The 24,489-nt window shown below is 36.3% G+C and overlaps 1 protein-coding gene across 3 annotated transcripts in view; it reads left to right on the plus strand.

The window, feature by feature from the left end:
- Positions 1–24,489, plus strand: part of RSPO2 (R-spondin 2) — a gene marked incomplete at its 5' end in the record, with an annotated part of 157,428 nt that overhangs the window by 59,261 nt on the left and 73,678 nt on the right. The window contains one exon of one of the 3 annotated variants that reach the window (XM_082601536.1): positions 13,079–13,263. The exons of 1 other annotated variant lie outside the window; for it this stretch is intronic. In XM_082601536.1, the coding sequence (XP_082457662.1) occupies positions 13,079–13,263 (185 nt within the window). Of the gene's footprint in view, positions 1–13,074; positions 13,264–24,489 lie in introns of all 3 variants that reach the window. One more of the 3 variants, XM_082601537.1, reaches the window with a different exon arrangement.

Here is a 24,489-nt window from a genome sequence, read left to right on the forward strand (position 1 = left end):
TTGTTCACAATAGCATGAACTTGAGCGTCTTGTCTCCTTTGTGGAAGGTGATCCCCGGAGGCCAGGTGGCTGCTTTGTGTGTGAAGTTGGTCATGTGTTAGACCATGGAGAGTGATGAGCTGAAGTGGACAGGGCATGTCTGTTTGATGCAGGCAACTGCCATACAGCTCAGTTGATAGTTATCAAGCAGGAATGTGGGCCATACCATATGATTATTCAAGAAAAAAGCAAGAAATCTGAATTTCCATTAAAAAATTTAGAGGAACAGATATGTTGTGAGTAAAACAAAGTACTTCTACAGACTGCATAGGGGCTCATGGTCATCAGGTAGGAGCCTTTGCTTTATATTTTTTTGAGGCAGAACTGCTTTATGTGAACAGTGTCCCCCAGAGCTGTGTAGAGTATAGCCATGTGTGGTGGCCCTAGAAATGCTTCTATACCACAGTGATGGAATGATTTTCCCAGAGAGTAGCTAATGTCCCCCCTCCTCTATTCCCTTGGGGTGTATGGGCTTGCATGCACACGTCTGTGCATAGGTGTGTGCCTGTGTGTATGAGCCTAATGATTGGCTCTTATGGTGAGAAGACACCAAATGCCACATAATCTCTGTCTACTGTCTCCTTAGTTTCCTCTTTTGCTACAATCCTTTTTGAAATACGTTGCTCTCAGAATACTGTGAGTAAAAATGAAAAGAATAAAGAGGAAGAAACAGGTTTCTGCAATATCAAGTTCAGGATCCCTGAAGATGAAATTGGAGACTTAGTGATTACAAAGTAATTAGAAGAAGTATCTATTGACAAGAATTCTTGACAGATGTGTGCTTCTCATTTCATCACATCAGGAAGCACATGAGGCAGCTTGTCCCATTTTTGGTGATACTCAGTTTGATCCCTTGGTTAATGTGGATTCTGCCAAATCTCTTCATCATAAAGGGAACTTCCCCCTTTGGAATTAGTAAGTAATCTCTTGGGTGATATTTTTTCCCAATAAGCTTTCACCTAATGGTGTTAGGATGGTGATGATTCCTGCCTGAATTAAATTATCGTATTAATGATAGCAGAATGATCCATCTAATTATGTGGCCACAGTCATTCAAATGCAGATTGTAGGATATTCTACAAGACAGCTGGCCTGGACTCTAAAAATCTCAATGTCAAGAAAGACAAAAAATAACTGGAGAGGTGTTCTGAATTAAAAGGACTAAAGAAACAAACCAAATGCAATGCACAGTCCTTGATTGGTGTCTGGATAGATGGAAAGACATTTTTGGGATGGCTGATGAAGTATGAACATAAACACCATAAAATATTATTTTACCCATGATAAATTTTCTGACATCTGACAATGGTATTGTGATTATGTAAGAAAATGTCCTTATTCTCAGAAGGTGCATGCAGAAGAATTTCATGTGAAGTATTGTGGTGTCTGTAACTTACTTATAAGTAGTTTTCCAAATATGAGTGTGCTATTTCTATATCTTTCTATCTGTAGATCTGTGTGTATATAGACAGAGACATAGATATAGATGTTGATATATAGATAGGGAGAGAAAGCAAGGGAAATTGTGATTTTTTTTAAAATAATGAGGTTAATTTTGACAGGACTTGTTCTTATTGACATAAACACCATGATAGGTGTTTATAATAATTATTTTAAACTATAAATGCTTACAACTCTTGTGTTCTAAAGCCTCTTCTAAAATTTGGAGTTTTTAAAATTCAGTTTTCCCAACTTATTGAAAATCAGACATCGATTCATTTCCCTTCTTTAAAGCCCTCCATTTTTTTTTTCAGGAATCAATTTCTCAATATTTAAAAAAATAAAGATATATTCATTAGGGTCTTCTTGCTTATCTTATAGTCAATATTTTTTCCTTAAGCTGTGATTTTTTCCCTTTTCACTTTGAAGGTCTTTATTTTTAATAAATACAAAATGAAAGCAGAAAATAAGTTTTTCTACCTCTTTCATCTAGTATTACATTATATCTTAATAATTGGACTGAACAATTTCATCTTGTTAATTTTGCTCTAAAAAAAAAAGTTCCCCATAAACCTTAGGAAAATTTAGCCTTCTTCACATTTCTTTGTGACTAACCTATTTTTCTCCTGAATGTATCCTTTTGTACATGTTGCTTAAAATGTTTGAATTCATCAGAGGACTTCCTATGAAACCTTATTGAATTCTAATAGAATATCATTCATTTCTTTTCCCATTGGGATTATGTAAGTAGATTCTTATTTTGAAAATATCCTCTTAATTCCTCTTCTAACTTAGAAATGTTGGCTGCAAAGCCAAACCTGTATCCTTCCAAACTTAAAAAAAAATCCATTGTTGAAGTCTTGGATTTTACTTCTAGGGTCACAGTTTCTGTATATTCTACTCTTATAAACACCATGGTAACATCATAGTTTCCATATTCTCAGCAAATTCTTTCTTGTATCCAAGTTAAGTATTGAGTGGCTCTTTTTGCTATTGTCTGAAAGACAGATTGTCAATAAGATAGGCCAAGATTTATCAGACATACAAGGACAAAGAGTTCAGCATCCCCCAGTCCTGTGCAGACACCTGTGCCCGTACTAGTCCTCTCTTTGGGATATCCCTCTCCAACTGGCAAACTCCTGCTCCAACTGGCAACTCATCTTACCACCTATTTCTTAGCTCTTCCAGGATAAATTTGATCTCCTCCCTCTCTACCCCTAAGCACTTGGTAGCATGCACATAAAATGCAACTTAAAATCCACAGCACCTTAAAGGGCTGTCAGTGAACAAATCTAGGATAAGTTGAGCACAGATTACAGTAACAGATGATAATACACTGAATAAAATCTGTGATTCCCTACTGATATAAACAAACAAGCAGAGAACTAAATGAAGGAGAAGGGAAAGCCCTTCCTAACACTAGAACACCCCCTAATAAATGGAGAAGAATGATGGAGTTATAAAATCACCTTTGATAACCATCAGAAGAATAGTTGATTTAGGCAAGGATCACCAGTGGATGCCAAAACCAGTGTGTGGAAGTTTGAAGAACAGGATATGATATAGTTTCACTATATCTCCTCAAAAAAAAAAAAAAAAACTTCTTATAGAGGGAAAAATAGTGACTTTATAGTATAGAAACCTGACCGACACCACCTTAATCAAGGGATCAAAGTTAATATCACCAGTAATGCATCCAAATTCATCAAGTGCCTCTTGACCTGCACGAGGAAAGGACATAACATCAATTCATACATAATCCCCAAAATGTGAGATCAGTCAGCCAAATAGATATTCTGTAAATAACTGATCTTCCAAAATGTCAAGCTCATGAAAGAGGAACTGTTCCAGATTAAAGGAGACTGAAGAAATAGTTCAACTTAATGCAATGCATAGTCTTGGATGGGAGTCTAGTCTAGGAAAATAGTAGATATAAGGGACATTATTGGGATAATTGAATATGGACTGGGGGTTAGAAAATAGTATTGGATCATATCAGTATGGCTGATGTTATAAGACAATGTCCTTGTTTTTGGAAATACATACTGTACACTGAAATTTAGAGGTAAAAGAGTGTAATGTCTACAACTTGTACTCAAATGGTTCAGAAAAATAGTATATGCATACATTTATATACACGTGCATAAGTGTAGGTATCTATATACACATCTATGTCTGTAAACATGCATACACACAGTTTTGCCACTTTTTTGAGAGTGACCAAACACTATTTACAGTTTTCCAGTAGTGCATATGGAGTTTGCTTTTGGCTTCTGAGGCTTGGAGGGAGTGAAGGAGAATTGTGGTTAGTGAGCAGGGGCAAACTGCTCTCAAACTCTTTGTGTCTGTCTGTCAGTCCAGCCTCTTCACTTTAGCGCATCTTTAAAGTCTAGTTTTGCTCATTTGGATGGCGTACCGAGCCTTTCTAATTACATAGGTATTCTTGCTGTGTTACTTCAAAGGCCCCTTGTCCAGGACATGATTTGTCTTCAAAGACAGTGAGGAGAGTGGCCCATTTGCAGGAAATTGCATGGTTTGGGGGTGATGTTTTTTCTTTGAACTTGTCAATTGGAGTAAAGAGTCCTGGCTTTTTGCTGTGTGCCCTAACAGTTAAAGATTTTCCGTTTATAATTTTGAAGATTTCTCTTTAACCTCTGCCAGAAGAAACCTGTAACTCAGTTTCCCCCATTATCCTTTTTGTGGTATCAACAGTTTGACTCTGAAGTGTTTTTGTGGATGACATCCTAATTTTGTTGGTTTATGAGACTTAATATAGCCCTAGTTATGTTAGGAAAGAGTTAGTATAGTACTCTTAGTGGCTAATCACCAAAAGGAATTTTGATTATTTTGCTGTAGCTAAAAACAGAGCACAGGGGCAGTGAGCAAATTACAAGGGTACAGTCTAATTTGAAAGAAAGTTCTCACAGTTTTAATCATGGTACAATCCATTTTTTCCCTAGGTGCTGTACATATATCTCTTAATGAGGAAATTAAAAGCATGGCTGTTGAAATCAGAAGTCAGAACTGGATTTAAATTTGTCACTAGCAAACTGTATGACTTTGGAAAGGTTTCTTAAACTCTCTGATCTGTTTATTCACTTTTGATAAACAGAAATTATGAGTAATAAACATTACTTAGAATGTTTCCCCAAGTTCATTTTCTTTTCTTTCCCCACCCCCATTTTGACTTTTCTCTTTTTCATTTCTTCTTGTTCTGAATAGACATAACTTCTTAGAGCAAGAATGGTTAAGCAGCTAGATTTCAAACTGTGTCTAAGGTATTGATTGCTGCGAAGTTAGCAAACTGACAAAGCATGTTAAAATGAACTGTTGATAAATATCAAATACAGACAATTGATTTAAAAATTACTGAGGGGCCTCCCTGGTGGCGCAGTGGTTGAGAGTCCGCCTGCCGATGCAGGGGATACGGGTTCGTGCCCCGGTCTGGGGGGATCCCATATGCCGCGGAGCGGCTGGGCCCGTGAGCCGTGGCCGCTGGGCCTGCGCATCCGGAGCCTGTGCTCCGCAACGGGAGAGGCCACAACAGTGAGAGGCCCGCATACCGCAAAAAGAAGAAAAAAAAAAAAAAAAAAATTACTGAGAACTAAATCTTGTGTAGGTCTGAAGATTTAGTAGTGAATCATTCTGATTTTTATTAGCATAAGTAGTATTTTACGCACAGCGACCTACACTGAGTATAATAAAGCTTTCACCTTTTTTTGCATTATAGTGTATTCCGGAATAATTGTTAAAACACATGGAGTCTTTAATCTGGTTAGTTATGGCACGGGTGGTTCTTGAGGGCTGTGTTTATGACACCAAATAAGCCATCCAGTTGGCTTTCCATTTATTGTTTTAAAATTAAAATCGTGAAATAAGCAGGAGTTAGTTTATATTCTATTAATCTTTGAATAGACAGGAAGGGGAGTTTTTCCTATAGGCAGTTGGGTAGGTCAGACGCTATGGGCACTTAAGTTACGGTACTTAGGAAGTATGCAAAACTATTTTGAAGTAGTGTTAGTATAAGAAGTATTTAAGTACTTTATGGAATAAAAATCTGGCTCTGTTTATGAGCAGTTTGCTTTTTTCTATTTAAATAATTGGATTACCTCCTTGTGTAAACATGGGACCATGTGAAAGTGGTGGTTTCACAATCTTCATAAATTTATCTATTTAGATCTGCTCATGTTGGAGTTACCATTAGCACCAACATTCTGTCAACATTTCCCCAGGGTCTTTTAAGTATGTTGTGAAAGTCCAAGCCAACCCTTGGCATGAGTAATCTATACTACACAGCAGTTTCTAGCCACAGCTTAGAGGATCCCATACATTATAACTTTACGCTTACTTTTCCTCTGGCATTAGAACAGTTTTATGGAGTAAATGTTTTTCTCTGTCACGGATTCAAGCAGGTGGCTTATTTTATACAACATAAAATATGAGTCTTCCCTTGTTTCAAAACATCATATATCTTTGGGAAAATGAGCAATCTCAAACCATCTTATATTTTTCTCTGACTTCATCAACTAATTAATGTTAACTGGTGTTAGCAGTTGTAGAAGCTGAAGAGCTTATGATTCTGGTATTTTGCTCATGTTAATAGTTTAGTTTTGGGATGCAGGTGTTCTGACCCTTAATTGTATATATTTCCCTTTTACCTGTCAGAGTTAACATCTAGCATAGGAATATGCATTAAGATTTTTGTGTCAGAGTTTGTACCGGGGGTGTGGAGGGAAGAGGAATAATTCTTACAGGGCTTGGCTTCGACAGTGAGTGTTAATTATGAGAAATACTTCACCATTTGGGGAATTGTATATGCTAACTTGAGGACTCATGATTTTAATTTTTTATTAGAGTTTATACATAGCTACTTTATCTTTTCTTGTGTCTTTTTACTTGACGTTGGGTGTTAATGACGTTTTGGAAAACCGTTTCTGGGTCCCATTTAATTCATTCAGATTCTTGTGTTCTACTTCATGTTTAGTTGATCAGTACATAGAACTGGCACATCAAAGTGCTCATTTCAACTTTCCTTGAGCTTCTCTCTGTGGTGCTGAACCCTGAGGATCAGGACCTGATGGATCCTGATTAAAAAAAAAAAAAAACACTTAAGTACCTTGCGTTGAATATAGGATGTGCATTCAGAAGCTCTTTTGGGAAATCTCTGGCTCCTATCACCAGATGTGAGACCTGCATCTGCTTCAGCTGCTTATGTTTTGGGTGAAATATGTTAAAGGGATACTGTTTTGTCTCAAGGTAAAATGTGTGGAACCAAAGTAATTTTTCCTCTGATGATTGCAGTGACTGCTTTGGTACATTCTTTCAATTTCCTCCAGTTCTGACAGACTCTCTTGAATATTAATGATGATGTGTTAAATTAGAAGGGGAACGGGTTTTATCATGTTCTGGATAGGTTCGTTGTGCCCTCAAACATACTTATGTAAGATTCCATCCACATTTATTTTGCAACCGTATCTTAGCTCATCATCTTCCCTTGACCTGCCCTTATTGAGTATTCTGGGCTTCCCTGAGACATCTTAGTTAATTTATACTTGAAGCATGCATGACACATGCCTCATCCAGACTTTCTGCTTCCTGTGATGTGTAAAAGAAAAATGAAATACCCCGTCCAGTTAACCACACTACAGCCATGGTTAATCGTGGTTGTAACTGTACTTCTGAGGTGCCAATCTATAAGGATTATGACTCATGTAGTGCTGGCACTGGCAAGTCATCAGGAACGTACAATTGTGGTCCTTTCCCTCATTTTTTCTGAAGATGTTAGCACTTCATGTGTTAAAATAAACCTGTAATCCTACTTAACTTTCTCCCTCCATATTTTAAAATCTAGTAGCTTTGAGTTTTTATACAGTGAGAAACACAGTTTGGTAGGAGCAGCACAATCATCTGATTAAATTCCTTTAATCCTGATGTCATTAAGAATGTTCATCTCTAGAGATGATTTCAATATTTTGGGAGGCTTATAAATCTTTAAAAATACTATTTTCCTAAGGAATACTTCTGAAGATAAGGATATATCCATTCTTTCATTCCTAATTAACATGTTTTAGGTGGATAAACAATGGTATTAATTATCAACTAGTAACATTTTCAGGCAGCCAATTAATATGGGTTTCTCAAAGCTAGTACTTTGAGAAGTTAAAAGTTTTGTAAGCCTTTTTCCTAAAAATATTGGTATCTATTGAAGGACTCATGATAAAAGATAAAGAGATTCTGAGAAAATATGGTTTAATTCTACAGGTTATAAAATTTTGGGATTTTTGGCACATTTGACCTTTATTCTCAAAAGTTTTTCTAGACTAAATTCATGTTATTTTACCTCCTCTAAAACTTTAATGGACATTTAGACATTTATCTCTGTCAAAGCTTTATTAACATTGTTAATTTTAACATCTATTTTCTAAGGCATAATGATTATAATGGTGAACATCCAGAGTGTTAACATTTGTTGTCTCTGCATCAAAGATCAGATTATTTTATTTTCTATAAATACTTACAATTTAATGTAAAACTAAGGAAAGTATCCTAAGATAGGCATTTCTCATTTTGGTCAAATCTTGTGTGGCTCCTTAATTCACGACCTTGATTGCTTAGTTGAGTTTGAGCTTGGGAGTATACATGATTACACATTTTTTTTTCCCCCAGTGTTGCCAAGCTGTAGTGGAAGAATCTATGCCCGACTTGATTTGTATAGAATCTGACATGCAAGTTCCCTGTCATTGGTGCCAGGGATAGGGTTTTGGTTTCTAAATATATATCTTGAATTTGGGATTGGGCAGAGATAAATATATTAGCAATTTTATAATAAGATTGATCAATGAAGTTAATAGTAGTTTTTCATTTTTAAAAAAGCTGTTGAACTTGTAACATTATTTAACCTGCAAATATGGAGTGAGGCTAAGATGCCAACAGCCCATTGTTCAGTCCCATTATTTTCAGGATTAGAAATCTGTACTCTTTGTCAGGAATGGATGCCTTCACCTAGCAGGAATTTAGATTTCTTCTTGTTTGGCAGGGCCTACTCCAGAAACAGGGGAACACTTTTAAAAAGTATTAGGAGTATATTAGAAACAGATGGGCCTTCAACACCTACATAAATTGTTCTATGGGATAAAATGTGAATAACTGGGTTTGATTTAACAAAGGATCAAACTTAAAATATCAGGATTCATGAAAAACCAAACTTACTTTGCAATTTAAGAGGAATACAAATCAGCTAATTAGAATCAAGAGTAAAGAGTTTTACTTATGCTGTTTTTTTCTCCTTATATACTTAGTGATATAAGTAATTGTTACCTGGTTTATACCTCATGATTTTGTTTTCTATATCTATATATTCCTTTCCCTGTCGGGGAGATATGTGTGGATTTGTGTTTACACCACTGTCTAGCACCTTTTTGAAGATTTTTAATGTTTTATGAGATATATTTCATCTTTAGAATTTTGGGTGGATCTAGATTTAGAAAAGTGTTTTGGTTGGAGTGATGAGGCTCTGGATCTCAGCAGGCTTTAGGGTTGGAAAAGTTGAAGCTTACGGGGAGAGCAAATAAACATGGTCATCAAAGCTGGGAATTAAGATTTGTTTATTCACCTGCACACTTGAATTAAATCTCATAGAAATAGGCAGAGCCATTTGACTTATTAAGATCCTGACAAAATAAATTACTCTAGTCATGCTTAAAGGTCTATTTTTGCCTGGCTTTAGATACAGAGATTGGTGTAGTCACCATATAACGGATGAAGAAGTTCTTGTTGAATTAAGCTATTGATTTACAACATAGAGGTGACTAGGATAGTTGACAGTGGACTACGGTTAATTAAACCAAAAAGTCCATTTGAGGTTTGGGGCACAAAGCTTCAAATTGCCAAAATTACATATGTTCTTGTCCTTCAGTATTGAGGAGCATGGTTGAAGAAGATTGGGGGAAGGGAAGAGAGAGGGCTTAGGTTGGGTGTGGCTCACATCACTTTTGTTTTAAGAGAATTCCTCCAGTGTAGGGTTATAAAGATATCTAAGATATGGACTCAGTTAAGTATTCCCTATTTCATTTTCATTGTCAGTTAAGGTTCAGGTAAATAAAGCAATGCTTTATTGATTTTAAGAATACCTTTTAAAAAATGTAGAGTACAATTTGTTGACTCTGAAACCTTTGTGGTCAGGATGAAAGTTGGCTTCTGATACATAAAACAAAACAAAAAGCCTTTAATTTATGATGATTCTCTTAGCTCTGTAATTCTCTTTTCTCCATACTTCTTACTACAGAGTGTGATTTATAGTGATAAAGAGCTCTTGGTTTAACTTTTGAACTGAAAGTAAGTATAGCTTCAGTTTTACTTTGTGATGACTGTGGTACAGAGAATCTTCTCCTTAAACCATTTTGCTATGTATGTAGATCTTCCAAATTCTCCTTTTACTTATGAAGCTAAGTTTGGGATTTGGATAACCTTGATAGTACCTTTTCATATTTGTAGTTAAGTTGCAGAGCAGAAGGCAGCCAGTGAACTATTCTTAGACGTGCTGCAGAGGACCCTGCAGTGTGGGGCTGCCTTTGATGCAGCTCCAGCCAGCAGCTCCTGCCCTTGCTTTAGTCTCCTGGTTGCTCCTACATAAGGACTTTTTCTTTCACAAGAGAGTCATAAATTGCTTCCCCAAATATCATGCCACAGGGTCTTTGTTCTTAAGGTGGGTTATGTTCATAGGCAGCCCTGAAAATTAAAATGTGTTGGGTTCTCCCCAGTCACCACTTCCTCTGCCAAAGCCATTTCATCCATCATACAGCTGCTGAGTCTTCCTAGTTCTGTTCCTTTCATCCCGTGTTCTGCACCCTACCCACCCCACTCTCAGTTTTTACCTCTTCCTTACACAGAAGTTGGTCTGTATCCCAGTTTTTGAAACTTACATACTCACTCCTTACAACCTGCTCAGGACACGAATAACAAAATGTCAGAATAAAACCTCTTCAGTAGGCAGCTGGGGAAATTGTAAATAGTCTAACCTTATTTCCAGTTGGCTATGTGAAAATGCTTTATAAGTCATAATTATTTCATGAGAGTAAGGGATAACAGAGATCCTATGATGAAAATAAAAGCAGAAAAGCTGAGCCAACAATCGAACGTAGAGAAAGGTGCGTGGGGAGTTGGGGTACTATAACTGTCTAAGTGAGAAGTAATAAGGGCCTGACTTATGAGAAGATTAGTGGAAATTACAAGAGTGAGGGTTGGAATTAAATCTTTAGAAGGAGACATTATCATTAATCTAGAAGAGGAAGAATACTTTCAGTAATGACCCAGCTACAGGAGTTGGGAGGACAAGAGACTGAGAATGAGGTCTTGAATTGAGGATCTGAAAACCAGTTGTGGTCTTCATAAAAGTAGTGTTGGGGATAATTACATGGTGGGGATGGTAGCTTGAGGCTGCAGATAAAACTGACACTTCCAAGAAATATGAGTGATATTGGTCTGATTCATTGATATGAGAAGATGTTCACAACTTGATTGAAATTGAGCAAGTTATCATACTTCATGTAAAGTCTGATCACAGTTATGAAAAATACCAATTACATATTGTAAATATTGTATATGTGTACATATATAAAGGGGTATCTGGAAAGTTTGCCAAAATTTTATTAGGAATTCTGAGGAGGTGATTTTTCATCTGAATTGATTCTTTTTTGCTCCACAATTGCAGGTTTAAGAAAATAAGGTGGTAAATAAGAAATTAGTTGGGAAGCATAGATAGGTTTGCAAGCAAGAGAAAGTCTCTAACATAGATTCACTATGTAAATAAAAGCAGTTTTGAACAGTTGATAGAACAAAGTCCTGGAATAAATGAGAAGAAGTAGATCTTAATGCCCAATTCAAAGGGTCATCTTGGCCATGATTTCTGGTTCTGTGTGTCTTGGTTCTTCTTTGGCCCCTTCTCTGAAAGGTTAGACTAAGCCCTTGTTTGGAGATCTCTCTGGAAGAGAGGCTGCAAGAACAAGTCAGGGAGCCCAGGAGAAGTGGGGAGAGCATGTTGTGGAACTGAAACCTATATAGATCTGCCTCAAGTAGTTGTAAATATATTGGATGTTAAATCATTATAAATAAGGACTGGTGTGGTATACAGTGTACTTTGTTGTATAGCTGCTAGTCTGAATACTGTCGGCTTGGTATTAATTTTACATGCAATAAAGATGATATGTAGGGCAAATAGGATGTAGTCTCAAAGCAGAAAGTTTCAAAAACTGATGAATTTTCTATTCCTTGTCTTATTTCTTTTGTGGGTTAACTCAATAAAATGAAGTCAGTGTGGCCTTAAGCTTATGACCTTACATGAACTTTTCATACTTTAGAAATTATACTAGGATTTCAGATTGTATCATTTCTGAATTTTATACCAGGGCTAGAAACAGAATTTGTTTTCTTTTAAATTACCATTTTTGTCACTAGCCGTAGTGAACTTCATAATGTTCATATATTTCAGATACTGTTTTTTCTTACATGCTTATCTTTTTAATATTTATATCTTGTTTTGTGCCACAGTTCTTTAAGCCTGTTTTCTAGTTAAGTCCCTCTCCCAGTCTACCATTTAATTTGTCCTTAGAATTTTTTTGTTTTAGAATTTTAATTTATCTAATTTGCCCATTTTATGATATTGCTTCTTCCCATGTGATTTCTAGTCATTTCATCTCTTCAAATACTCTAAAGATACTCATTTTAAAGTCATTTTCAGATGGTTCTGTTATTTCTGATTCTTTAGGTATGAAATCTCTTACTCAGACTGACTCTTCCTCATTGAGGTTTGCTTGCACATGTGATTTGTTCATTTTGATGTTAAGGTGGTTTCATGAAAGTCCCAGGTCTCAGGATTGTAGAAAATTTCTGTAGGGTTGTTTCATGCTTTTTTCTTCGTGGATTTTGCTGGATCTGGGCAAGTGTTTTATGTTAACCTCTTGACTTAGGGACCCCATACTACATTGATGATTTAAACTTGGATACCACACTTGGATGTCTCATAGATTTGGGGTAGCTTTCTCTTATGTGTTATATTTTTCTCTCCTGTGCTCACGTTCTCTATGCCACAATCCAGGGTTGGAAACCTCTTCTCTGGTCAGCTGGAGTGGGGGCTTCTAGTGCTTTTTCTATGGACACACAAGCCTTTATGACTCCAGTCTCCATAGAGACAAGCATCAGCTCTTTACATGCATATTTCTTTTCTTTTTTATATTGAAGTATAGTTGAGTTATGATAGTGTGTTAGTTTCAAGTTTATAGCAACGTGATTCTACATGCATATTTCTTGGTCTGGACTCAGGACCCTGCACTGAGGTTTGCCTCTGTCTGCTCTAGCATCTCCATGAGCCATTCAGTTTGAGCTTCCAGCCTCAACTCTGTCTCTGGGTTTCCTCTTTGTTTCTAAGTTTGGTTGTGTATTAACCATTTTTTTTTGGAGGGTGGCAGAGGTTATTTTGTTTAGCATTTCTATGTGATTAAAGTAAAAGGACAAGAGACACTTGTCTTTTCAGCATGTTGCATTGACCAGAAGTCTGATCATATTCATATTTAAATGTATTTTGTCTTTTTTCTTTTACAGCTAGTTATGTATCAAATCCCATTTGCAAGGGATGCTTGTCTTGTTCAAAGGACAATGGGTGCAGCCGATGTCAACAGAAGTTATTCTTCTTTCTCCGAAGAGAAGGCATGCGCCAGTATGGAGAGTGCCTGCATTCCTGCCCATCCGGGTACTATGGACACCGAGCCCCAGATATGAACAGATGTGCAAGTGAGCAGTCAACTTTTGTCCACCCTATTTTATTGTTTATGCAACTTAGGGGGAGTTAAGTTGAAAATTTTGATTAAGAAAGAGTACAATTTTAATATGCTACAGAAATAGTTTAAGCTTAAACTTAAAAAAAATAAGTGAGGTGGTATAAGTACACTTTTATTTTATCTCTTGTATAGAAGTATATGGTATACACACACTTTTTAAGATTACCTAAGTATTTTTTCATAGCATGTATCTCAAACACAAGCATGGTAGGCAGATCTTTGTAAGGCATACTCACTCAGCACTTATCAAAAAATAAAGGGATTTAAATACCTTTATATTGGGAACATTCTCTTGAGCTTACCACAGTGTCTGTAGCTTCTTTTTCTCTTATACTTGAGTTTGTAATACTTGAATTAGTCTAATCTGTAATTTAATACATGAATTTAAAACACCACTGCTGATAAAAGGTATAACTAAAATATTTAGTTTACTTCAAAGTATTCTAAGTTTAGCAACCACAAAAAGGTTATTAGGGAATGGCATTCTATACATAGGAATGCAAGTACAATTTTTTACCTTTTAGTCCAAAAAGTCACTTCTCATTATAGAATTATTCTTAACTTCTGGGTAAATGGTAAAAATTGGAGTTTACAAAAATGAGTAAGATACCAAAGGAATATCCCCCTTTTTAAGGAGCTCAAATTTTAGGGGATAGAAGGAGAAAAAAGGGGAACATGGAATGAAATGACAGATGGGTAAGATGTTTAATCATAATTCAATACACTAAGTACTAGATCAGTAGGCAACTGGTATGTTATGGGAGTGATTTAATTATCTCCAATGAACACACTGTGTGCATGACTATTAAATCAGCTGAGGTCTTTAGGTAAGAAGAGAGTTTGAATTTTATCATCCAAGGACAATGTTATTTTGGAAGAAGGCAGAACTACTAGAGGAAGGTTATATAGAATCTGGGAAGAAGAAGAGACACGTTTGTAACAATAATGTGTTTGGGAAACAAGAAGTCTCCTTTGGGGATGCTATTGGCATCTTGGCAAGGCAATTTGGCCTGCATTGCTGGACATTTAACATTCTTAGTCCCTTCTCATTAAATCTTCTTCATTCCCCCAAATCACTGTGACAATAAAAAATGTCCCTAAAAATTTCCAGATGCCTCCTAGGGGAACAGTACCATCCCTGGAGAACCATTGAGTAGTAGCTGCTTAGTGTGAGGTGTGGTTGGAATTGAAGGTGAAAAGGGAGGCTTGAGTGCAAATGATAAAAGTCTTGAGTGCAATGTTAAGAAGTCCGGATATTATCTGAGGGTTCTGAGCAGACAGTGAATTAAAGCAATTGCTTTATTTAAGATAATTCTTGCAGAAGTGCAGGAAATGAATTGGAGAAGGCTATTGTAACAATTGCAGATGAGTAACTGTGTTCTGATGAAAGGTTTTGGGTAATGAATTCCAGAGACTTTTAAAATAGAATCAATGAGACTTAGTAAGTAACTAATTTCACAGAATAAAGAGAGAATCAAATTTGATACTAAGGTTTCTAGCTAAGGTGACTAGGTGAATAGTTTTGCCATTAGGAAGATAGAGACATATGGATTTAGAGGAGATTTGTATGAACTTCCATTTTATGGAATTGTTTGGATTAATAACTAGAGGGGTAGGGCTCCCCCAGAGTCTCAATAGATTGGCCATTGTTTTCAAATATGTACCTTATCCTTAAGGTGTATGATTTGGGCTAGCTCGTAATGTGTATCCTCATAGTTTTTGAACCTTCATAGGAGGATGTGTCCATCTTGAAATGGATTCCTCTTCAGATTGCTTTAGACCACCTATGGGGGGGTGGATTTGAGCCCATGAATATTCTGTGTGTTTTTTATTCCAGACTATCAGTGCACAAGGAAGATAAGAGTGTAGATAGCTCCAGGCATTTATTCCAAGTTCTATGCCTAGCACTCTACACAATGTGTATGGACAATAGGGTGACCATATAATTTATTACTCTACCTGGGACATTGGGGATTGAAAGTGGCTGCTGTTAGTAGCTATGCAGGGACATTGGGTGTAAAGAAGGGCTGTCCTGGGCAAACTGGAATGGGTGGTCATTCAGCAATACCTCATAGTCTTATCAACAGGGTCTTCCTTAGAGAGATACCCCGAGGCAGGGCTTAACACAAATATTTTGGTTAAGTTGATCCCTTTTCTCAGAAATGGAGAGGAGAGCAATGACTGTAAATCAGCCTTGGAAAGAGAATCTACATGTGAAAATGGGTTTGCTATGGTTATACTTATCGTAAGTGAATGCAATCGATGTTGCAGTTCACTGACCTAGAAATCATTACTTATCTGGTACAAGCGGGAAGTGCTTATTAACAAGGCTCCTTGAAGCACAGTGAAAGTGGAAAATTATTTCTTAATTCTCAGTATATGACTTCAGATGATTATGGTTCATTCTTAGTAATATTGGCTCTTTTTCATAGATGCTTGAAATATATTGCATTGTTCTTTGTATTCCATACAGAAGATGACACAGATTTAAATTGGAAAAGCTATCACAAACTTAGAATTTGAAATCATATTGACTTTTTGTTTTAGAAGGTTAATGCTAGACAGTAGAGAAGATTAGACTTCAAGCAACAGTAGCTTTAAAAAATCCTCTAAGTGAAACTTGCTCATCTATTTCCTAATCACTAAAGAAAGATTTCATTGTAAAGAAAAACCTTTCTTCCAAAGGAAGACTTGCTCTATAAAATGTTGGCTGAGGTTGGCTTCTTGGTCCACACAGTGTGGATCTTATAAAATTCAAACATGCTTATTAAAAACCAATTCAATAATCATTTGCGGCATAGTGTGGAAAAAAACATACTACAACACTGAGTTGCCATTGTCTCTGATACTGTTAGGTGAGATTTCTCTCATATTTTCTTTCTCATTCATTGATAAACTCATTTACATGAAAAAGCTTAATTTTAAAAATTGTTATACATATTCCTTGCAGAAAGCTTGGAAAGTACATAGAACTTTAAAAAAATAAAAAGCAAAAACAAAAATAAATACTACTCAGAGATAAGAAAAGTCAACATTTCGGCTTCTATTTTTTTTTTTATAATCACACTTGTATATATATACAATAATATTTATTGCTCAGATTAACATTTAAATTTAGCTAGGAATTATAATCTTCTCTAGATAATTTTAAAATTTTTATTGGGGTATAGTTGATTTACAGTGTTGTGTTACTTTCAGGTGTACAGTAAAGTGATTCAATTATACATATGTATCTATTTTTTCAGATTCTTTTCCCTTATAGGTTATTACAAAATATTGAGTATAGTTCCCTGCGCTATACAGTAGGTCCTTATTGGTTATCTACTTTATGTATTAGCATGTATATGTTCATCCCAAACTCATAATTTATTCCTTCCCACCCTTTTCCCTTTGGTAACCATAAGTTTGTTTTCTATGTCTGTGGGTCTATTTCTGTTTTGTATATAATTTCATTTGTATCTTTTTTTTTTTACATTCCACATATAAGTGATATCATATGATATTTGTCTTTCTCAGTCGGGCTTACTTCACTCAGTATGACCATCTCTAGGTCCATCCATGCAAATGGCATTATTTTGTTCTTTTTTATGGCTGAGTAATATTCTGGCTTCTATTCTTGACATTTTGTTTCCGTGCATATTTATGTCTTTCTTTCCTTACAAATGAGTCATCATTCTGTTTTGTAACTTGTTGTAATTTAATGAATTATGAGCATTTTTTCATGTCATTAATTATGACTGCATGTTTTCTACTGAATGGATATACCATAATAATCTGGCTAATTATTTGTGGAAAATTTGCTTTTAGTTTTCACCACTATAAGCAGTTATATGAAGAATTTCCTTGTGTACAGATTCTTTTGCTTATACACACATGTATAGTTTTACATGTTTTTTCTGATTTATTTTCATAAGATAAGCTTTTAAACATAGCGTATTTTTCCAGCTTTACTGAGATATAATTGAGATACAAACATAAAATATATTTTAAAGACTTTTGATATATATTGCCAAATGGCCTTCTGAGAAAGTCGTACTCGTTCATGTCTTTACTAATAGCAGACATTTTCCCTTGCATCTCACCAACACTGGGTATTAATGGATAAAAAGGATAAAATGGATAAAAAGGATATGGACAAAATGGACAAAAAGGATAAAAATTTTTTTGTTTTAATATGCTTTTCTTTGATACAAATTAAGGTAAACATTTATTTTTTTCATGAATATTGGCATTGCAGAATATTTACCAGAATCCTTGGCCTTCTTTTTTCCTCTAATTGCACAACTATTTTCTTAGTAACATAAATAAAAACCTTCAAGTGAAGGATAACACAGAATATGTTCACAGATCATAAATGGAGTGTTCAATGAATTATCATAAAGTGGACACACATATGTTACCACCACTCAAGAAGAAATGTTAACAGTACCCCAAGAACCCTCAATATATCCTTCCCAATCACTCCCCTTTCTCCTTCTTCAACAAAACTGCTATCCTGACTTGTAACCAAAACCATATAGAAGGTTATTCATGATGGCACTAGTCATACTAGCTACAAATTGGAAACAACTCAAATGTCCAAACAATAGAGTATTTTAAAAAGTATATATAGAAGTAGAGATGAACTACTGCAATATGAAGCATCATAAATAAATCTCACAATATAACATTGGGTGAAAGAGGCTATAAAATAATATATACATTTACATACTTTTCAAAAATAGGTAAAATTAATCTATGGTGCTAGATGGCAGGATTGTGGTTTTTACTGATGTGCATTTATTGAACACCTACTATGTGCTGACTTTGGTACTAGATACCTGGAGATACAATAATGAGTAATAACTAGTTTCTGTCCTTGAGTTGCTTATGGCATAGTGCAGTGACATTCTACCAGGGGTGATTTTGCCCATTCGGGAACACTTTAGTAGTGTTTGGAGACATTTTGGTTAATACAAGTAGAGGTGTGCTACTGATTTCTGGTAGACAAAGGCCATGGGTACCACTCAACGTTCTACAGTGCAGAGGACAGCCTCCTGCAGCAAAGAATTATCTGGCCCAAAATGTCCGTAGTTTTGAGGTTGAGAAAGCCTGGTCTAGTGGAAAGACAGATAGTTAAGTAAAGTGTATTATGTGGTAAATGCTGCTAACTATTTAGCTTCCATTCTGTGCCAGCTACTCTATTAGATGACTTTTTCTCATTTTATTTTTCAAATAAGTGTGGAAAGTAGATTATGGTGTTTCTATTTTATGGATGAAGTTACCACCTAAGTAAAATGCACTATCTAATGGTTGGGTGGATTTCAGCAATGAAGGAGCTGCCACTTAAAAAAAAACTGTGGGTGTTTGCAGAATTATTAGGATTAGGTATTATAGGTAGAAAAAAGGAAAAGAAAAACACATGGAAAAGTATGGATATGCACAAAAAAATCATTCATTGTGAAGTAAGATGCAGGTGGTTGAGTGCAGTTCCACTGTAAAATCAGAAAACTAAAAAACCAGTTAGGTTGGTGGGGACTAGGTCATTGCAGACCTTATGTGCTAAATTTAGGTAGTAGAAACATCCTGAAAGCCACAAGTAGTCAACGAAGCATCACAAGTAAGGGAATGATAAAGGTTACGGTTTTTGGAAATATTTTTCTTTTAGCTGCATGGAAGATGGGCCAGAGTGGAGTCTGCAATGAAGGCAGCAAGATCAATCTTCTGGGTAAAAAAAAAAAAAAAAAAAAGAGAACAGCTGTATCCTCACTAGACCCTCCCTGGCCAATCTATATAAATTTTAACCTTCTCTATTCCAATATTTCCTTTTTTCCTTCTCTTCTTTATCCCTCCCTCTCTTCTTTGCTCCCTCCTTCACTCATTCCTTCCCTCCCTTCTTTCCTTAGCACTTATGGTTGACTAACACACTGCATATTTTACTTATCTGTTTTATTCACCTCTCCCACTAGAACATAAGTTCCAAGAGGGAAGGGAATTTTAGTCTGTATTGCTCAGGCTCTTGTTATGCAGAATAGTGTCTGACACATACTGGGTGCTCAGTAAATATTTGAATGAATAAATGACCTAAGATAGTTATAGTGGAAATGGAGGAGTGGAGAGAGATATTGAGGAAGAATCAATAGGACTTCATAACCAATTGGAGGATGTTAGCCAAAAGTGAAGGGAGAAATTAAGATTACTCTTACGATTTTGACTTGAGAGCTGGAGAGTAGAATTTATCAAGGTACAAAATATAGGAAGAAGAGCATATTTGCTGGAGAGAAAGATCATGATGGTGGAGAATGGTTGGTTTGGGGCATATTGAGCTTGAGGAAGTATGAGACATCCTGGGGAGGAGGGTACCCAATAAGCAGTTAGATGTAAGGGTCTGGAGCTGTCAAGGGAGATCTGAACTGAATTATTGAGAAGAAGAAAAGAATATCAACTGAGAGAGAAAGAGTTCTGAGGATTGAAGCCTGAAGAATGGGAACATTTTACAGCAAGGAAAGAAAAGCCTGTGGCAGAGGCCATGACACAATCACCAGGAAAATAGAAAATTAGGGAATGATGTCCCAGAAGCAAGTAGGAAGAGTTGAAGTATCAAGGGGTCAATGTCAACGTTGTACTGTTTAAACAAGTGTTGTTGACCTTGATGGGAGTTGTTTCATTGTTAATGTTGGAGTGCTATGCTGATTGCTACAGTGTCAGGGAGTACATTGAGTCTTAGGGAAGCAGCCAGGTGATTGTAGACCCTCCTTCTCTTTCCCTTCCCTGCTAAGCTTGTTGAAAAAGAGTATCTGATGATAGCTAGAAGGTTCACAAATTAGGAAGTCGTGTGTGTGTGCGTGTGTGTGTGTGTGTGTGTGTGTAAGATGGAGGGAGACTTGAATGGGAAATAGCCAGTTGAGGTGGAGAAAGAGAGGGATGATTAAGGCAACAAAATCATTAAAGAGACAGAAGAACATAGGATCCAAAACCTAAGTGAGGAAATTAGCCTTGGACATTAAACAGTTGTTTAATCAGCAATCTATAAAGTATCTACCTCATGTTAGTCAAGGTTTTGTTTTATTCATGTACGAGGAAGGGGATCAAAAATACACTGAAGTGAAAGAAAATGGACTAGTAAAATGTTTTATGTATAAGAAAATAATATATATAATTGTCTTGCCAGAGGCAGTATATTTTTAAAAATCATTTGCAAGCAAAAAATTATGGAAATGAAATTTTGCAGTTCTGTATCCAGTGAACTTGCTACTTTTGTTTTCACTCTGCTATATTTTATGATTCTGCTCTTGTTTTGGCACTTTGTGAGAAATATCTTTCGGGCCAGGAGAATACTATAGTTTGTTTTTGAAATGAAAAGACATAGGTTTAAAAACTAGGAATTTTGAATGTATAAGAAAATTCAAAGTTAAGTATAACCATCCCTTAATTTGTGAACCCCAAGATCAGTGTTTAGGTGTTTTTAAAGAATTACTGCATGTCAAGTTTGAGTCCTTTTGGAAACCCCTGCCATTCTTGAATCATGCAGTGTGATGATGCATTTGAAAAAAGATCAAGGTATTTAGAATTAACAGAAATATGTTTAAGATGTTTTAAATCAAATCTGGATAATTGTGAACTACAAGTAAGAGGACATATATAATTACTCTGAGTACATAAAGTCTTTATAATTGTTTAAAGATCTGTGAAGATGCAGACCTCTAACAAATATGTTGATGTAACCTCAGTATTTGTGGGATTACAGGAGAAGTAAAATAAAACTAAAGAATGTCTTTATTTAGAAGATTCTTACAAATTGACTGAATACACAGTTGGGTTGCATGTGAAACTGATACAGAATTAGACAACAGTAATATATAGCACCATTATCTAAACTGCTGCTGAAGCACACAGGCAAATGGGGTTGGTGTGTCATATAATTATAAGAGAGATAAGAGAAGGGAGAGGTTAGCGTTTAAGTGAGAACAGTCATGAAAGGGTATGGAAATTGTGTAACTTAATTATATTCTCTCCTTCCTTCACCATCTAGCCTGGGTAGCTAGGTCAGTAGTGAAGAGTTAGGGGGTCCAGAGGAAATGGATGAGCATGATGTGTGAAAGTGCCAGTGATGAGACCTTGATGGGAAACCTGGAGATGATAAATGATTGTTACTTTTCCAACTAAAAATAATATTCAAATTTAGGGACTATTCTGATTACACTTAAAAGAAACCAGAAATGTTCTAAATCATGTATTGTGTTAGAGCTATTTTACTTTAGGTTTGATCTTTAGCAAACTAGCAAATGGATTAGGGATCATTGAAGGAGCCTATCATGTTCTTTATTTTGGAGTAGAGGTTGCACTACAGTCAAGGAAGCGTAATATGAAGGGGGCACTTAGGTCGTTTTCCCGGTGCTAATAGTATGTATTTATCTGGTGAGGAAAGAGAGGGCACACTATAATTTGGGAGATAGTTTAGACTGCTTAATAAAGTGTATAAGTGTAGCAAACACTTAATGCATACCTTTCGTACACTATGCAGGGGCAAATGTGTGTTTTTAGAAAAAAATGCAAGGGAATACAATGTGGTAAGAATTGTGACAGCGATGCACTGGGTACTCAGGGAACCCATGGATGTCAGCTAATGTGCACTTGGAGATGGGTGAGTCTTAAGATTTTCTAAAGAGTATATTATTATCTGAAACGATCCCAAAGGGAGGAGTAGGGTGAGTAAGAGCAAGAGAGAAAAGGACATTCACAGCAGACAGTCAGCTGAGAGTTGGCACATAAGGTTTGAGAGTGGAATGCTGGAAGATGAGGATGGAGGATCCATAAGCTGGGGAGACACTTTACTTGTTTCAGAATGTTCTCTAGTGGCAGCAAGGGAGTAAAGTGAGGTGGTTCTTAAACTGAAGGCATCAGAATCATCTGTAAAAACACTGATTGCTGGGTCCTCCCCTAGAGTTTCTGATTTGGTAGGTCGGAAGTGGTGCCCTAGAACTTGCCTTTTTAGCAAGTTTTGAGGTAATGCTGCCATGGCTGGCTCAGAGGCTGCACCTGGGGAATCACTGCTACAGTGTAATAATTATGTTGTCTCTATCTGTCGCTAATTCGGGAGTAGAAGGCTTTGCTGTTAGTAAAAGACACATTTTAATATCCTCTAAGCATATTAGGATATTGTGAAGAAATGTGTATTTTCCCCCACGTCCCTCATTAATGATCAATATCAAAATCACTAATCATATATCTGATATGGACTCTAGTAAGTTGACCATGGTAGACTACACTGGCTGTCAGGTCAGGCTTCTAATGCTGTCAGCTCTCTGCTAACCCCTTTTCTGCCTCCTTCACTTTCTCATAATTCCCTCTTCCTAATTCTCTAAGATGCCAAGTATTCTGGCACATATGGTACTCTAATTTATAACTGTGTCTTGATATCTTAGAATCTAATTCCCTTATGTTTTGATTTTGTGGATAAAGGTTTTGACAAAAGATTCTGATTGAAATGTGGCTTCTACATGAGTAGAAGCATTGTAAGCCTTTATTTTGGACCAGACTTTGAAGGGAAGAGCAGGGGAGTGTTAACTGACAGAAAAATGGGATCATGGTGCCTACTCAGGCAGAGAGGGGCCTTCCGTTGGCTTTGTCTACAGCTGGCTCAAGAATGGAGATCAATCAGGTATTCTAACTTACTCTTTGACAATGAGTGAGCTTCATTTTCTGAGCCCCTGTGTCCTTACCTGTAAAAACTAAGGGAGCCTATGAAACCATTGCTCTAACATTCTGGGATTCTGAATGCCTTCAGAAATCACTTTTTGTTATTCCAGCCTAGCCCCTCTTCTCAAACTCTGGGTGGGAATGGCTATTCCAATATTCTCTTAACAATCTTATGTTGCAGATAAATATTTACATTTTACCATTGAAAAGATAGCTCAGAATGGTTCAGAAGCCTACCCAAGGACACACAGTATGAAGCAGAGCTGAGTCTAATTCCTGTGTTTCTTTAACCATACATTTCTGCTTCTCTTGGAGAAAAGAAAATAACAAAAATCACATTATTAGATAAGTTTTAGAATCTGTCTTTTTTTTTTTTTGGTGGGGGGGTAAGGTCTTCACTTTCAATTGGCATTCTTTGAAAGAGTACTTTCTTGAGCTGCTATCTTCCCTGAAGAGGGACCTTGCCTTGGGGTCCATTCTACAGAAGGTTAACAGGTTACTGCTTGCTGGAGAAAGCTTATTGTCCTAAAGTGGCTTGACATTGAAAGAGCTGCTCCTAGCCGGTTAATAACCTGACCAGAACTTGATAAGGTTAAAAAATAGTTCCTTAGAGGGACCACAAACTGTGGCCCTCTTGTCCCCTTATCAGAAGACAATTGAGATGTGATTGTCTGCTGAGTCTTTCGATTCTTATGCTTTCTTCTCAATAAAAGCCATCTCTGCAAGAGAGCTGGCTATATTTTGATGCACCTATGACTGGGATAAAACATTTGCCAACTGATTTTAGTTTTAGGGGGTTGTATCTAAAAGCTTGGTCTCACCATCTCCACAGTTTAATTGGTTGAGGTCAGCTAGTCAAGAACTTGGTGTTCTAATAGGGGCTAAATATATATGAATTGGATGATTGACATATCCCAGGTGGCTGGGGTCTCTGAGAGTAAGAGGGAGGGCTCAGTAACGTTAGCTGCTCTTCTGTGAAAGGCACCATGTGCTTACTAGTAATAATGAAGACTTATTTAGCACTTTCCTTCTGGTTAAGTCTTTTCAACCACTTATGAAGTAGATACATGACTGTGAGAAGCAAGTAAACTGAGTCCTAGAGAAGTTAAATCACTTGTTCAAAATCTGGTGGTGGAGTTGATACTGGAACATGTGTCTGCTGACAATCCATGTTCATTGTTCCTGGGCTGTATGCTTCCTGGAATGCTTTTCAATTTGTTTGAAAGAGGGATCACTTTATAAATTTGTGCAACAGGTAAGCTAAAAGTTGAAACTATTTTTGCATTTTATGAAGACATTTATATTAACTACTTTTAGCATTTAAAATCATTTAAAGATAAAGAAACAAATTTCTTGATGAAATGCTAAACATGATTATCTAGGTAGGTGGTGGTATAATGGAGCAACCTGGTAGGTTACTATTGACCAAGTGACAGCCCTTTTCAATTTTTTTAATGAACCAGCATTGATGATAATGAGGATAATTGGGTGATTCTTTTCT

This window comes from Mesoplodon mirus (assembly GCF_964341445.2).
Source record: "Mesoplodon mirus genome assembly, chromosome: 16".
Taxonomy (NCBI): domain Eukaryota; kingdom Metazoa; phylum Chordata; class Mammalia; order Artiodactyla; family Ziphiidae; genus Mesoplodon; species Mesoplodon mirus.